This window comes from Python bivittatus, unplaced genomic scaffold, assembly GCF_059951505.1.
Source record: "Python bivittatus isolate LINGU-HERP-01145 unplaced genomic scaffold, Pbiv_v1 ctg000570_np1212, whole genome shotgun sequence".
Taxonomy (NCBI): Eukaryota; Metazoa; Chordata; class Lepidosauria; order Squamata; family Pythonidae; genus Python; species Python bivittatus.
The window spans coordinates 13,818,969-13,835,872 of NW_028277097.1; the positions used below are offsets into that span (position 1 = coordinate 13,818,969).

The following is a 16,904-nucleotide window of genomic DNA, read 5'->3' on the forward strand; positions in this document are numbered from 1 at the left end:
AATGAAACACCTCCTGACACTATTTTGACACATAGAAAGTATGCAGGTTTGATTGCCATCGTGTTCAGACCTTGGCACCAGTGGAGTAAATTTGTTCTGAAATATAGTGTGGGACTCATTAGCATTTAAAATTGGTGATGAAGCAAAGGTGTGTTCTGAATAACTACTAACACTGCAGTCATAGAATATAAAACGCTGATTGTGTTTGGGAATCTGTCTTCAGATCAAGTAGCTCCTCATTTGATCAGCTGTTTTACAGTTTCCTGAACAATGCAGCAGCTTTATTAAAGACATGTGTTAATGGCATTATGGATGCCAACAAAATGAACAAGCAGTATGCAAGTGAAGTAAAATAGAGACTCTTAAGTCTGCCATTTTCTGGATTAGACTCTAATATGGGGGGGAAAGCTCATATTCTAGGCCCTCTGCTGCTATGATGCTAAATAATGAAGCTGTGCAACGCTTTGGATTTGATTTGGAAGAGATGGCTTGTACACTGCATCTCTCTGGGCCTCATTAAAGCAGCTGCGTCTGTTTCCAAGATTGCATGAATGCAGCAGAAGAAGCAGCTGTACAATGCTAGAAAATGGCATGGGCATCTCTGACAGGTGGATGCACATTATCCCGGGTTCTGAAGTACCTTTTCCAAAAATAAAATCTAAAATACTGAAGTTCTGTAACTACAATGGCTAAGGCACTGCCTGTGAACTACAAGCCATTATAAGAATGTCAGAAGTCTAAACCCTGGGAAGGGGGGATCAAAAAGGAGGGTTTCCAATCTTGTGTTTCTGTCAACTGGAGGTTTGGGATAGGATGTTTAATCTTTCCTATACACAATACCTCTCCCTGGTTTCCTCCCAGTTCAGTTCCACAAGAATGGAATCGCTCCCATCTTACATTTCTTATGGCTGGACCCATTTTGCTTCCAAATATCCTCTGTAAAGGAAAACTGCACAGAAGAGAAAGGAAACAAGGGAATCTCTTCCCAGGACCCTGGCAAGCATCTCCACAATGTTACCACATGAGCATCAGTGATGGCAATTTCTCTACAACTCTGCTTCAGAACAGGCAGGACACCCCCTCTACAAAATGTGGTGACTGCTAATGATGGACTGCTGTCTTTGCTGCCTTTTGGAGGCCGTCTGGGCTACAGGAATCCTAGACTTTGCCTGGTAATCTGATCCTGGTGGTGCCTCTGGGAAGGGACCATGAACCCCATACCCTGATGATTTTAGAATCCCATTACAGGAAGGGAACAGATGCCTATGAGTTTGCCCAGCTGAATCCCAGTTTGTAACCTATAGGGCTGTTTTATACTCCAAAAGAACTTAAAATCTTGGACACATCAGTAATGTAGAACTGAGGAACTGTTCTGTACATGTCTATGTTCTAGTCATGTGTATGTGTGCCTTCCAGTCAGTGTTGACTCCTGACAACTGCCTGGACTAGTCCCTGCAGTTTTCTCGGCAAGATTTCAGAAGTGGTTTGCCATTGCCTGCTTCCTAGGGCTGAAAATGAATGATTGGCCTAAGGTCACCCAGCTGGCTTTGTGCCTAAGGCGGGACTAGAACTCGTGGTCTCCCAGTTTCTAGCCTGGTGCCTTAATCAGTACACCAAACTGGCTCTCGTGTCATAGTGCAACTGTATTGAGCTATGGAGCCAGAGTATACAGTATTAGAAATATATTATCTTAGGAGTTCTTTCATTGTCTTCCCACACTGTGTGTCTGGAATTTCCAGTGAATCCCAAATCAATTCTTTGCTAGGCGTGGTCTTGCTGTGAATTTCTTGCAAACAGGCAGGACCTGGACTAGGAAGCTTGTATCCACCTTTAGTGTTATGATTTCATGGTACTAGTTGAAACATTTCTATATTTAGCAACCAGAAAGACAAACAATGACCTACCCAGATGTTCAATGGAATAATATCGTTGTTTGCTGTCCACCCGCACTGTTTCAGCATAGGGGCTGCCCACCCCATAGCCAATGATGTAGCCACGTACAATGATGTTTGGATTCAGTGGTGGTGTCCAGCTCATTACAATACTGGTTGACAAAGGCCTGACATGAAGAGAGCTTGGCTGATCAGGCACCTGTGATTCTGGAAGTCAAAAGAAGGGGCTGTTACCATTGACATAAAGGCATTTGAGCAACAGGGAGAATACAGCTGCTTTTAGGGAGGGGGGACTTAACATGCAAATCATTTCAGTACTGTACTTAGCTTCTGAATGATCTTGCCTAGCTGTCCCCCCCCCCCCCCCAGCGCATTAGAACACATCACAGGACAAAACATGCCATTTGCCAAATGCAATCATCCTCATATTGCCACTTATTCCTCCTTAATGCAACAATTGAAATATAACAGAAACTATAATTATTCTTTAGGGAAAAAAAGAGAGATGACAATAACGAGGGGTTAAGAGGGAATCAATAAATAGAAGAGAGAAAATGTAGGGAAAGGATCTATGAACACATTTTTAACAGTATGTAACAATAGTTAAACATAAACACAACAATTTCAGTCATCTAGCCAAGAGTGCTTGTAAAATTTCCTTTATGCTTCCATTTTTACTCAGCTCATTCTCCTCATTTTTTAACCTCCTCATGGCACTTTTAATAAAATCTGAATATGCATTTACAAAGCATTTGAATGCATTTTATTACATAGCAGTGGGTTTTTTAAAAAAAAAAATCTTGTAAAATTAAAACAAATCTTTTCCTAGCCAGTTCGCAAAGGGGTTGCTGTATCATAAGCCTCTTCAGAAGAGCAACAGACTGGCTCATGTCTTTACAACAGAAAGAGCCAAGTTGTTATCTTTTCCCCATTGAATAGCCTGGACGGGAAGAATCAGGACAGACAAAAGGAGATATATATATATATATATATATATATATATATATATATATATTTACACATTGTGTAAATTCTGGAATTAGCTACCACGAGATGTGGTGCTGGCTAGCATCCTGACTCACTTCAGAAAAGGGTTGGACTGATTCATGGAAGTCATGGGCGTCAATGGCTGCTAGCCTTGATGGCAGTGGGTCTGCCTCTGAAGGCCATCTGTTGTGAGACAAGTGGGCATCCTTGTGTAGTCGGTTTGCCACTGTGAGAACAGACTACTGAACTAAATAGGCCAGGGGTCTGATCCATCAGAGTACTGCTTAGGTTCTTACGTGCTTATACATTCTTATCTGCAGGGTATGGTCAACAAGTAGCAATACACCTAAAAGACAGGTAGAACTTCAGTTGTATTTCACAGGTGCCATCTTGACTTGTTTTACTATACCTTGTGGACACCTCTGGGCCCAGTCATATCAAAACCACAAGGAAGCTAAAGGTAAAAGAACATCAATGCAAAATGCTAAAACAAGCTCAGTCAGAAAGGACCGTGAAAGATTCCTACCATAAACACTGAAATTAAAAAAGCAATTTAAAAAAATGATGAGACTAACATTTTTCAGTGCTGCTGCCCCTGATTGCTTTCTCTGTGCCTTTGATATATTTTATGGGATTTGCAATGAATTTTGGCAAACAAATTTAAAAGTTTCCAATGAAAGGTTCAACCCACTCTTGAAGTTTGATTAGAATGTCAGATATATTAAGATATAGCAGTGTTAACAAGATTTTAATACACCATCATCTTCAGGTGAATTTGTTTTTGAATTATGCTTTGCTAAAAAAAATGCTTACATAATTAGAAATATATTTCAATATATCACACATTAAAGAACAGGGTGTCCTCAGAACACAAGGCTTAAGTAATCTGTTTCCTAAAATTGCTTACAAATATTTGAAATTGTTTGCTATTTATTTCTGTAATAATTATTAAATGCCATTTTTATCAGCTTTAGAAAAGTTATGGTATTCACATGGATGTTGAGGCATGATTCTTATACATGTAACTATTTTTATAAATGTAAGAAGAAGCAATAACAAAGAGAGAAGGGACAGGTTGATGAAAGAGAAAGTTTAGTGTTGAAAGTTGTTAACATATCACATAGTTCATTAATAATTATAACTGTGACTTGATGGAGTGCTAAGAAAATACTTCCAAAAATAGATCTTAAATATCAAACTGGTTTCAATATGTGACATACTAATAAATATAAAAATAATAAAATTCCATGGCCAGGCTATCCAAATTCTGCACTAAGAAAAACTGATTTTGAAACCTGCCTATACAGTATTATACAAAGCACTCAAATTCACTTTTATGCCTGAATTATTTTGTAATGTTTGCACAATTTTATGGCCTTGAGAAAGAGAAGAGAAAACAAACCTTGCCTTCAGCACCAGAAACTTTTCTGGCTTCTGAAAATTCATAGGCATTGTCAATCCATTTGTACACATCGTATGACCAGCAGTAGAAACATGATCTGTACAAATGAAGACTGAATTTGCAGGAAGGTGAATTTTTCATGAAATCCTCTTCTAAACATTCCCTGCTTTACACCCCTAGTTTGGGGTGGTCAGTTTGAAGAATGTTCAGGGAGAAAATTAATAATATGATTATTAGGATATATTTGGTTAAAGGAAGAACATGGAAGGGTGGAAGTCAAAGAAAAAAAATTGACCTCTTAAAGGGAAACACAGTATTTTAACAAAGGAGAAATCAGGATAACTTTCATCTGCCTCAGGAATGGTTTGAGGATGAGGTCAGGTGAATTCAACTTCATGGGGACATGGCAAAAAATGAATTTGCTGGATCATGTTTATGAAATAGTTGGAAGTAGAAAAAGTCCTCAAGTCCACATAGTAGATTTTCCTGGTTCGTTTTCATCCAGATGCTAACAAGGTATAACTCTGCTTAGGTTTTCAAAGATTTATGCAGATAGCCAAAATATGATGGCTATCTGCAAAAATGATGACACATAGCAGCATCCAGCCATCTTTGGCTAATTTTGAAAAAGTTAAGCAGGGTCTGACATGGTTAATACAAGAAATCTCAGGAAGTCAGGAAAAAAATCTTTTTTTTTTTTTTAAAAAAGCATGAGATTTAATGCTCAAAATAAATATTTAAAACCTCTCCAGCTGTTGGAAAGACCATTTTGGCTTTCCAGAGAATCTTGGATAGGCTGCATTGTTAAGATTTCTAATTGCTTTAGCAAAACACACTAATTAAAAGGCATATCCATAGGGAGTTACAGGAATTTTTCAAGATGCTATTCGTTTCCATGTTAGTGCGGATGCCAAGAAGGTAGCAGTGAGGAAACTGCTACAGCAAAAGTGACAAAAGGGGCCTGCAGTTAGCAATCTCTTCCGCAGCGCTGCTGGAATTCAGCAGATTATTTGCAGATCTCTTTCTCTACAGGGATGATCCTCAAAGAGATCATCTAGAGCAGAAGTAAGCAAAAGCTAGTTCCAGATTTAACAGCAGGTCTCTGGGTGATCTGCAGTTGACTATTAAATTACAAAAATATGCAAAAAAGCTTGCCAATCATGAGAGCTCACCAATAAAATGTCTCCTTAGATTTGAACTAGTTCTCCTGAAATGAATAAATATTGGGGTTATCAGTAATGGATTTTTGATCCATTCATTTGAGTCATTCAGTTTGAGCACTTAGGATTCTGGGCTCCCAACACTTTAGCCTTTCACACCAATTGTAATATTTCAACTGAGCAAACCAGCACCATAGTTCTCTGACAAATCAAATGCCCTGCCAATTTCAGACTTTTAAGGAATGTTTCCCCAGTCTGGTAGTTGGGTTAAGACTACAACACTCAGAATTTCCACCAGCATAGAGACAAGGCTGGAGATCAGACTGACTGGGCCATTCTAGGGGTTGAAATCCCAGCCCACGGAGAGCATCAGGCTGGTGATGGGTATGACAGAGCTTAAGAAGAAGAGATAGGATTAAGAATGAATGTTAATAGAATAATTATGAATTGAATACAAAAGTGAGTGACCAGTACAAAAGAAGTATCTCGAGATATTTTGGTCATATAAAGCAAAGCAATAAGGCTTAAAGCTGTAAATGAAGAGGAAGAAGACTGAGAAAATTGTAGTTGGATGGAGTTGAGGAGATCCTCAGAATGGACACAGGTGAGATGAAGAATAAAAGGCAAAGCATGAAGTGATGTAGGGACGTGGTGGAAGCAAGAATGGCTTGGAAGGACAGATATGGAGAGGCAAATGGTGTTGGTGTAAATTAGAGTTAGCTATATTTCTTTTTCTTACCTCACTATTTCTTTTACATTTTCTGTGCTTTGCATAATGATGCTTATCCTCAAAGCAACAGCATTGGGGGAAGGTCTGTATGTCTGTGTGATTTAACCTCCTGCTCAGTACAAGAATCTGAATTAAAGCATTCCAGATGGATGGCTTTATGACTCTGCTTGAACACATCCAGTAGAGGGTAGCATGTCACCTCTCTAGTCAATAGGTTCCAACGTGTCCAAAATTATTACTATTTTTTTTCTCTCTCTCTACTTTCAACTGAAATCTACTTTCCTGTAATTAAAGCCATTATTTTGGGTCCTGCACTATGGGAAAACAGAGAACAAGTCTTGGCCTTCATCTGTGAAACAACTCTTCAGATACTTGAAATGTATTACCATATTTCTCCCATCTGTTCCTTTTTCTTAATGTTAAATATACCAGGTCCCTCAACTTCTTCTTGTAGGACTTAGTTTCTAGTCCCCTGTCTACTTCATTACCCTTCTTGGCAGCTGTCCCAGTTTCTCTGAAGTCCTTTTTAAACTGGGATGCTCATAATTGGGAAACTAATCATATGGCTTTCCAAGCTTTAGCAACAGCACTAAAATAGCTCTGTTTAATTTGGGAATGGATCAGAGTGGGTTTCTAAATCCCTCAAGGTTGAATCTTTCAAGAAATGCATTAACCATAATGCTAAAAGGAAGCTTTTTAGGGTTGCACCAAATGCTGGGGGAGAAACAATGGGAGATGTCTCTTGATGTCATGAGTTTCTGAAAAGCTTTCTTCTAGAAACCAAAGGCTAGCCATGAGGGACCTTGGTTTCCTCCAGTGAATCCATTCTTACATTCTAATGAAGCCCCAGACTTGGGACTTGTGGCTGAAGCATTTCAGAATTAGGACAGACTCTTCCTGCAGGCTTTAAGAACTCCAATAGATTGAGCTGAGCATATAGATTTTTGACCTGCCACAGAGCAAAGCAGCTCTTTAGATATCTCCTGGGGAACCCACAGCATGGAAGATGAAGGGTATAGTGAAAATAATTCCTGCTCTGAGCATCCATCCATTGTTACATTCTAGCAAAAAAACATGGTAGCAACAGCTGGTACAGAAGTTAAAATTAGACAGATGCTAGAAACTCCTTGTGAAAATAATGGAAGAGAAAGAACTGTCTTTTTTTCACATTTCTGCTTCCCTTGCCCATACAGACAGAGAATTTTAGCAGCATGCTATCAATGAAAACACTTCTGCTCAAGAAATATTCAGGCACCAACTCCAGTGACTTTGGACACTGGATTCTCCAAAGCAGTTTACCTGAAACAACAGTTTACCTGAAAGGCAAGGCAACTCTCTGAGCAAAAATCAGGCATAACAGCTGTGAAAATAAGTACAATTACCATCAAGATCACTCTCTGGAGTTTCTGCAGTGTACCACTCTGAAGAAGGTCCTGTTCCATTGGCTGTCATAGCTGCAACCTGGAAACTGTACTGGCTTCCTTTGTCAAGACCTATTTGCAACATAAATCAAATAGAAAAAGTCCCATTAACACAGCTGACATTCTATGAACCACATTAATGCATTCATTTCTAGCTTACTATTATGTCCCCTGAACCTAATTCTCTTCTCCCCATGTGAATAGGTCTGTGTGTGGATGCATCAGCAGGATGAAGGTTTCTTCATTGAAAGTGATGAACCATGATCTGTCACACTGGCCCAGTGTAGGCTGGTAGGTAGATTTTATTTTATTTTTTACTTCCCAGTCTAACATTCAGACAGAGTGACTGGCCCAAGATCACCCAGCTGACTTCTGTGGCTAAGGGAGGACTAGAACAAGGTCTCCCAGCTCTTAATCCAACACCTTAATGCAATGTACATTAATTGCTTACTCCAAGCAGTATTTTTTAAAATTAGATTCTGTGGAACCCCAATGTTTTCTGAACAACTTGAAAGCTTTCCACTAAGGCAGCACTATTAAATTTGGGCTCTATAGATCCAGACAACCACTAGATGGCAGCTAACAAAGTGGTCTATTTTCTTTTTTGCAACCATCTAGTGGTCATGCATAGTTTTGCAGACCAGATCAGGTGGCTCTTCTTCCATGAAGAGGTTGCAAGATCCTAAAGAAGTATTTTGTTGGGATTTGGATTTATATAGTTTCAGTAGCAAATAAGCACCCATGAATGAAAAAGAGGTTTTGATAGTTCTCTCTTCAACCTAACAGTAAAAGAATTTAGCTCTACCCGTCTATCTATCTGTAGAAATTTTTTGGATAAAGTTCATGGAGAACATGAACTTTATGTTATTCATGTTGTTCCCATTTGGAACAGCCTATAAGCTCAGTGAATGAATGAATGAATGAATGAATGAATGAATGAATGAATGAATGAATGAATGAATGAATGAATGAATGAATGGCACTGAAAATCATACCACCTTTTCCTATAGCATCTCTTTGTGAAAGGGGCCTTTCAACATGCAGCCAAAACTATAGCTGTGCAGTCAGCAGCAATCATGGGGTATTTGGGCTTCAAAATCTGCAAGATGGCTGGTGAGATGTCACAATCCAAGTCTTGACTCTTTTGTACAGATGTACAACAGGAGCAGGGCTTAGATTGTGATGTTACACCCATCTTGCAGATTTTGACACTCCCTGCAGATATTGCTGTATGCGGTGCTCCAGAGTTGATCTCCAGAAGGTGATTTTGTACACGTGAGAGCAAGATCATAAGAACTTAATTCAGCCATGTCTGCAACTATTGAAAGATCTTGGGGAAAGGCACACCTGCTCTAAGATCTTTAGGCAGGTCCACGGAAGTGCTACACAGCCCTAATCCTGATCAAATATAAAAATAAGCTGAAGGATGTGCCAGAACTTAGATATTACTATTGTTGTTGGTTGCACAGTCAGCCAGATGTTTAGACTGGATTTGGCATGTTTATCCACCTATCAAGTCCTTCCCAAGAACCTGGGAAAGGCAGATGTTGTTGTTTGATGGTTTTAAAGGTATTGATGCAGGATATGAGCCGTTCCAAGTAAAGGTGACTTTTGCAATTGACTGATGGTGATTTTGTCAATGCCGATGGTCTTCAAGTGGTGCTCCAGATGTTTTGGGATTGCACCTAAGGCACCTATTACTATTGATACTCTTTTTGGTGTCTTTTGCCACAGTTGTTCTATTTCTGTTTGCAGGTCTTTGTATTTTGTGATTTTCTCCAGTTCTTTCTCTTCTCTTCTGCTGTCTCCAGGTATTGCAATGTCCGCTATCCAGACTTTTTTGTCTTTCTTATCAACAATTGTTAAGTCTGTGGCGTTATGTGTTTGAATTCTAAAGTCCCAGAGCACTTTAGCTTCTTCATTTTCTATTACTTTGCCTGTTTTGTGGTCTTGCCAGTTCTTACTTGCAGGCAAATGGTATTTCTTGCAGATATTCCAATATACCATTGTTGCTATTTAGTCATGCCATTGTTTGTAGTCAGTCTATGCAATCCTCTTGCAGCAGCTAACTAGGTGGCCCACTGTTTCTTCAGCTTCTTTGCAGAGGCATCATTTGCTGTCTGTTGCTGTCTTCTCAGTTCTGGCTTTGAAGGCATTTGTTCTTAAGACTTGGTCTTGTGCAGCCAGAATTAGCCCCTCTGTCTCTTCCTTCAACTTTCCTGCTCTTAGCCACTGCCAGGTCTTGTCTTTATTTGCTTTACCTGCTGGTTTCTCTCTCTCTCTCTCTCTCTCTCTCTCTCTCTCTGTGTGTGTGTGTGTGTGTGTGTGTACTGGCCATGTAATATTTGCCTTGCCATGTCTCTTTTCTATTCTTCATTTGGTCTTTCTTATAGGCCAGTTTGGTCTCTTCAATATTCAATAAGCCTTCATGGTGTACTAGCTTCAGTGCATCTTCTTCACTGTTCTTCAGATATTCTTCCAATGCCCCTTTTTTCTTCTTCAATTGTCTGGTGTACTTTCAGCATTCCATGCCCACCAACACTCCTTGGTAAGTACTCTGTCAGCATCACTGCGTTCATTGTCATTATTTTTCTGGTCTTCCTACCCAGGGCTTCTAGTTCTGCTTGAGTCCAGTCCACTATTCCAGCTTTGTATCTAATGACATTATTATTATTATTATTATTATTATTATTATTATTATTATTATTATTTTAAATTTATTGGCCACTCAACTCCAGTAGACTCATTTAACAAATGGCATATGAAATACTTGCATCATACACAAGCTCATACATTCTGTTGTTGTTGTTGTTTAGTCGTTAAGTCGTGTCCGACTCTTCGTGACCCCATGAACCATATTGCGCCAGGCCTTCCTGTCCTTCACTGCCTCCCTGAGTTTGCTCAGTTTCATGCTCATTGCTTCAGTGATGCTATCTAACCATCTCATCCTCTGCCGTCCTCTTCTCCTTTTGCCTTCAATCTTTCCCAGCATCAGGGTCTTCTCCAAAGAGATCTCTCTTCGCATTAGGTGACCAAAGTATCTGAGCTTGAGCTTCATTATCAGTCCTTCCAATGAACAATCAGGGTTAATTTCCTTTAAGATTGACTGGTTTGACCTCCTAGCAGTCCAGGGGACTCTCAAGAGTCTTCTCCAGCACCACAGTTCAAAGGCATCAATTCTTCGGCGCTCGGCCTTTTTTATGGTCCAGCTCTCACAGCCATACATTACTACTGGAAAAACCATAGCTTTGACTATGCGGATCTTTGTCGGCAAGGTGACGTCTCTGCTTTTTAATATGCTGTCTAGGTTTGCCATAGCTTTCCTCCCAAGGAGCAAGCGTCTTTTAATTTCATGGCTGCAGTCTCCGTCTGCGGTGATCTTGGAGCCCAAATAAATGAAGTCTGTTACTGCTTCCATTTCTACCCCTTCTATTTTCCAGGAATTGATGGGTCCAGATGCCATGATCTTAGTTTTTTTAATGTTGAGTTTCAAGCCAGCTTTTGCACTCTCCTCTTTCACCCTCATCAAGAGGCTCTTTAGTTCTTCTTCACTTTCTGCCATTAGGGTGGTATCATCTGCATATCTGAGGTTGTTGATGATTCTCCCTGCAATCTTGATTCCAGCTTGTGATTCTTCCAGCCTGGCATTTCTCATGATGTACTCTGCATATAGGTTAAATAAGCAGGGTGACAGTATACAGCCTTGTCGTACACCTTTCCCTATTTTGAACCAATCGGTTGTTCCATGACCGGTTCTGACTGTTGCTTCTTGGCCCGCATACAGATTTCTCAGGAGACAGGTAAGGTGGTCTGGTACTCCCATCTCTTTAAGAATTTGCCACAGTTTGTTGTGATCCACACAATCAAAGGCTTTTGCATAGTCAATGAAGCAGAAGTAGATGTTTTTCTGGAACTCTCGTGCTTTCTCCATTATCCAGCGAATGTTGGCGATTTGATCTCTAGTTCCTCTGCCTCTTCGAAACCCAGCTTGTACATCCGGTAGTTCTCGGTTCATGTATTGCTGAAGCCTAGCTTGTAGGATTTTGAGCATAACCTTGCTAGCATGTGAAATGAGTGCAATTGTGCGATAGTTTGAGCATTCTTTGGCATTGCCCTTCTTTGGAATTGGAACGTAAACTGACCTTTTCCAATCCCGTGGCCACTGTTGCGTTTTCCAAACTTGCTGGCATATTGAGTGCAGCACTTTAACAGCATCATCTTTTAGTATTTTAAATAACTCAGCTGGAATACTGTCATCTCCACTAGCTTTGTTGTTAGCAATGCTTCCTAAGGCCCACTTGACTTCACTCTCTAGGATGTCTGGCTCAAGGTCAGTGATCACACCAGCGTGGACATCAGGGACATTAAGATCTTTCTTGTATAGTCCTTCTGTGTATTCTTGCCACCTCTTCTTAATCTCTTCTGCTTCTGTTAGGTCCCTGCCTTTTTTGTCCTTTATCATGCCCATCTTTGCACTAAACGTTCCTTTCATATCTCCAATTTTCTTGTAGAGATCTCTAGTCTTCCCCATTCTATTGTTTTCCTCAATTTCTTTGCATTGTTCATTTAAGAAGGCCTTCTTATCTCTCCTTGCTATTCTCTGGAAATCTGCATTCAGTTGCTTATATCTTTCCCTTTCACCCTTGCTTTTCGCATTCCTTCTTTCCACAGCTATTTGTAAAGCCTCATCAGACAGCCATTTTGCTTTCTTGCATTTCTTTTTCTTTGGGATGGTTTTAGTTGCTGCCTCCTGTACAATGTTACGGACCTCCGTCCATAGTTCTTCAGGCGCTCTGTCTACCAAATCTAATCCTCTAAATCTATTCATCACCTTCACTGTGTACTCACAAGGAATATGATCTAAGTCATACCTGAGTGGTCTAGTGGTTTTCCCTACATTCTTCAATTTAAGCCTAAATTTTGCAGTAAGAAGCTCATGATCTGAGCCACAGTCAGCTCCTGGTCTTGTTTTTGCTGTCTGTATAGAGCTTCTCCATCTTTGGCTGCAAAGTATATAATCAATCTGGTTTCGGTATGATGTCCATGTGTAGAGTCGTCTCTTGTGTTGTTGGAAAAGAGTGTTTGCTATGACTAGCTTGTTCTCTTGACAGAACTCTATTAGCCTTTGCCCTGATTCATTTTGTACTCCAAGGCCAAACTTGCCTGTTATTCCGATTACTCCTTGACTTCCTACTTTAGCATTCCAATCCCCTATGATGAAAAGGACATCTTTTTTTGGTGCTAGTTCTAGAAGGTGTTGTAGGTCTTCATAGAAGCGGTCAACTTCAGCTTCTTCAGCATCAGTGGTTGGGGCATAGACCTGGATGACTGTGATATTGAATGGTTTGCCTTGGATACGCACTGAGATCATTCTGTCGTTTTTGAGGTTGTACCCCATTACTGCCTTTCCCACTCTCTTATTGACTATGAGTGCAACTCCATTTCTTCTAAGGGTTTCTTGCCCACAGTAGTAGATATAATGGTCACCCGAATTAAATTCACCCATTCCCGTCCATTTCAGTTCGCTGATTCCCAAGATGTCGACGTTCAATCTTGTCATCTCATGTTGGACCACATCCAGCTTGCCTTGGTTCATAGATCTTACATTCCAGGTACCTATACAATATTGTTCTTTACAGCATCGGACCTTCTTTTCGCTTCCAGATACATCCACAGCTGAACGTCCTTTTGGCTTTGGCCCAGCCGCTTCACTCTTTCTGGAGCTACTTGGAATTGCCCTCCGCTCTTCCCCAGTAGCATATTGGACACCTTCCGACCTGAGGGGCTCATCTTCCGGCATCATATCTTTTAGCCTTTTGACATTGTCCATGGGGTTTTCTTGGCAAGGATACTGGAGTGGGTTGCCATTTCCTTCTCCAGTGGACCACATTTTGTCAGAACTCTCTGTCATGACCTGTCCGTCTTGGGTGGCCCTGCACGGTATAGCTCATGGCTTCACTGAGTTACGCAAGCCCCTTCGCCACGACCAGGCAGTGATCCATGAAGGGGACATTCTGTTATGATTTATAATTTACTAAGTAAAAAAGATGGAAGGTATTAAGCATAGTTCTATTTCAGTATTCCTTTCATGTTTCCTATTGTAGAAAAAAGAAACTATCATAGTTTTTACTAGAGAAAAAGAGAGAGATAGTTCCATGGTATTGAAAATGAAACACTGATTTAAAATACTTTTAGAACTGTTTTATGTGGAGATGAATTTATATTACATGTCTTTACAGGGTAAATGGTGGTATCTCTTGGAGCTGAACAGTCAGAGAATGTTGCTATATTGGGTACGGTATTTAATATACAGGTTAATATGACATTGCTGTGTGAGGTCTTGTTAAGAAAATTATCACTTTCGTAGTAATAGCTTCCAGCTGCAGTAAGATTCACTGCACACTTTGCTCAGCTTCTCCAAACTTGTAGTCTCATAAAATTATAGAGTTGGATGGGAAGTTGGAGGTCATTGGGTCCAACCCCCCATTCAGTGCAGGATTCACTAGAATAGTGTTTCTCAACTTTAGCAACTTTAAGATGTGTGGACTTCAACTCTCAGAATTCCCCAGCCAGCATGTTCCTTTCGGTGGAAGGACAGACTGCCTAAGCAGGAGATAAATATCTGTCCTCCTTTCTCCCCTTCCCTTCTTGTCCCTCCCCCATTGCCAGGACAACCCAGCTGCCAATCAAATAGCAGCTGCCAATCAAACAGCAACGTTGGGCATGAGGCAAGGAGGAAAGGCAAGATGGCTGCCTGGGAGCTTTACCACCACTGGCCTCATGAGGGAGAGGCTGAATAAACTGAGCCAAAGGCCAGGAGTCAAATAAAGAGGCAAATTAAAAGATAGGCTGCCCTGAGGAGAAGAAGCCACAGGAAAAGAGGAAGCAACTAAGAAAACTGGGGAGAGAGAGGCATTTTTTCCTTCTGTCCATCTGACATGAAATAAAAGTTTTTCAAGCCATTTCCCTCAAATGGAGTGAAGATTTGGAAGAAGAGGAGAAGAGTCAAGAAGCCCAGCCAGGAACAAACAGGGAGAAAAGATGAAGAAAATGTAAAGACTTTGACAGAATAGAAATAGGAAGCAGAAACCAAAAAAGATAAAAAAATGATTTCTGTAAAAAGGAGTATAGCTCTAAAGAGAGTGACCATAGAGATATACAGAGATTAAGACAAGAGAAATATAAGAGTCATAAATAAATATATTGGAGATACAGAATAGAAAGATATGAGAATATAGTGAAATTGGACTTTAAAGAATATAGTGTTGATAAAGATCTTATAGAAAATAGAGGGTTAAAATAGAAAATAGTTTTATTATTAAGATTCAGTTCTATAATAGTTGAAAACATTTATAATTTACCATTCCTTTGTGTTTTTTTATTTGTAAGCTTTCCTTTTGTAAAATAAAAGTCCCCACCCCACCCCACCCCTCCCAGCCACTGAAGGGAGATTTCAAAGCCCAACCAAGTTTCTGATGCTTTGCGTGTACAGTATTAAGTCTGGGTCAATCTGGTTGTTAGGGTTCTAATAAAATAATAATAATAATAATAATAATAATAATAATAATAATAATAATTCTGCAACACTGTCTTTTTTGAGTTGGGATGCCCAGAATTGAATATAGTATTCCAAATGCAGTCTAATAGGGCAGAGAATGAAATAATTGTTTTGTCTGATCTGGACTTCCTGTGTTCTAGACATTACTTCCTGCGATCTTATTTAAAGAAAGAATTGTCTGTGAAGATACATGTAAGTTTATGTTCCCTTCTCATGTCTGTTTCCTATGGCTGTGGATGCCTATCAGTTTTATCATGTTCACTGAATGATCGTGTGGCCAATCTAGGTAATACAGTGGTACCTCGGGTCATGAACGCTTCTGTTCACGACCAATTCGGGTCACAAACAGCACCATTCGCAAAATTTTGCTTCCGTCCGTGAACTCCGCATCGGGTGACGAACAGGATCCGCGGCCATTTTCCCTCCCGTGACACATGGTCGTGGCTTCCTGTAGGGAGGGGGACTCTCCCTCCAAGCAATAACCGCCTCCCCACCCGCCTTCCTGTCCTCCACGCCAGAAGTCACGTCGAGCAAGGTTAGCGTTCTCTCTCTTCGTACTGTACTTTGTGTCATATTTTTGTGGTTAAAAAAAAAAATACATATGGTTCGGAACGGATTAACCGTAATTACATTGAACCTTATGGGAAAATTTGATTCGGGACGCGACCAATTCGGGTCGCGACCACATTCGTAGGGGTCAGAACGGATTAACTGTATTTACATTGAACCTTATGGGAAAATTTGATTCAGGTCGCGACCAATTCAACGAATTAAGTTTGTGACCCAAGGTACCACTGTAAAGTGAAGCAGGAATTGGAAGAATAATTGACTGATTAATAGAAGAACTTCTCAAATTCATTGTGCCAAGTTTCTAATTCTCCCGGCTTAATTTTCATGTCATTCTATTTCTATACTGCTTTGTTTCTTTTCTCAAAAAAGTCAGCACAAACAATTTATCCCAAATATCTCACATAGTTTGGATGCAATTTCCCCATATATGTTTTGCTTGTAGTATGCTGTTTTCACCAAGTGTCCCAGTTTTCTGTTTGGGAAACAGCACTGCAACATTTCAAACAATGGAAATGATACAGGATATCTTTGTTTCATTTTTTATGTCTGTTTCAGAAAAAAATGAATTAGGTTGGTTCACTTTCAGATACAAACTGAACCAATTTCTCACCTATCTTGGATGATGAAGCAATAGTGATAAGAAACAGTACTGAATAGTTCTAAAGAACATGAATAGTTGTGGAACAGTTTAATCTGAAGAAATGCCTCATTTCAATACTGAAGCCACCCTATACTTTGCATATTTGATATGAGGTAAAGTGTTGGATTAGAAGCAGAGAAAGCCAGGTTCAAGTCTATCCTTGGCCATGGAAGCTAAGCAGGGACTTTGGGCCAATTACTTTCTCTCAGCAGAAGCTCCACATGAAGGTGGTGTTGTGGGAAGAAACTGGATGGAGAAACATGATGTGCACCACCTTGAGCTCCTGGAAGAAAGTGGCTGTGTAAATGTAACCAATAAATAAACTCTCAGCACCTTCTGCTCATTGACCATCTTAGTTAGATTTGCTGGGAGTTGTAAAATTTGCAAAATCTGGAGGGCCAGGTTTCCCCACTCCCACGTTGTAATTTATAACACCTCTGCAAAAGCAAAGGCAAAGATCTTTTTTTCATTAAGCAGATGCTATAGTAGATGCAACAAGCTGAGTTCCCATCCTGAGTTTTAACAATGCAGTCAATCCAGTTTG

General features: G+C 40.1%; 1 protein-coding gene across 1 annotated transcript in view; it reads right to left on the reverse strand.

Moving 5' to 3' along the window:
- The window catches only part of DCC (DCC netrin 1 receptor), a 603,623-nt gene that overhangs the window by 148,301 nt on the left and 438,418 nt on the right, over positions 1-16,904 (reverse strand). The window contains exons 15-16 of the mRNA XM_088152996.1: positions 7,554-7,664; positions 1,905-2,099 (exon numbers count right to left, since the gene is read on the reverse strand). Coding sequence (XP_088009122.1) covers positions 1,905-2,099; positions 7,554-7,664 — 306 coding nt within the window. The remainder of the gene's footprint in view (positions 1-1,904; positions 2,100-7,553; positions 7,665-16,904) is intronic.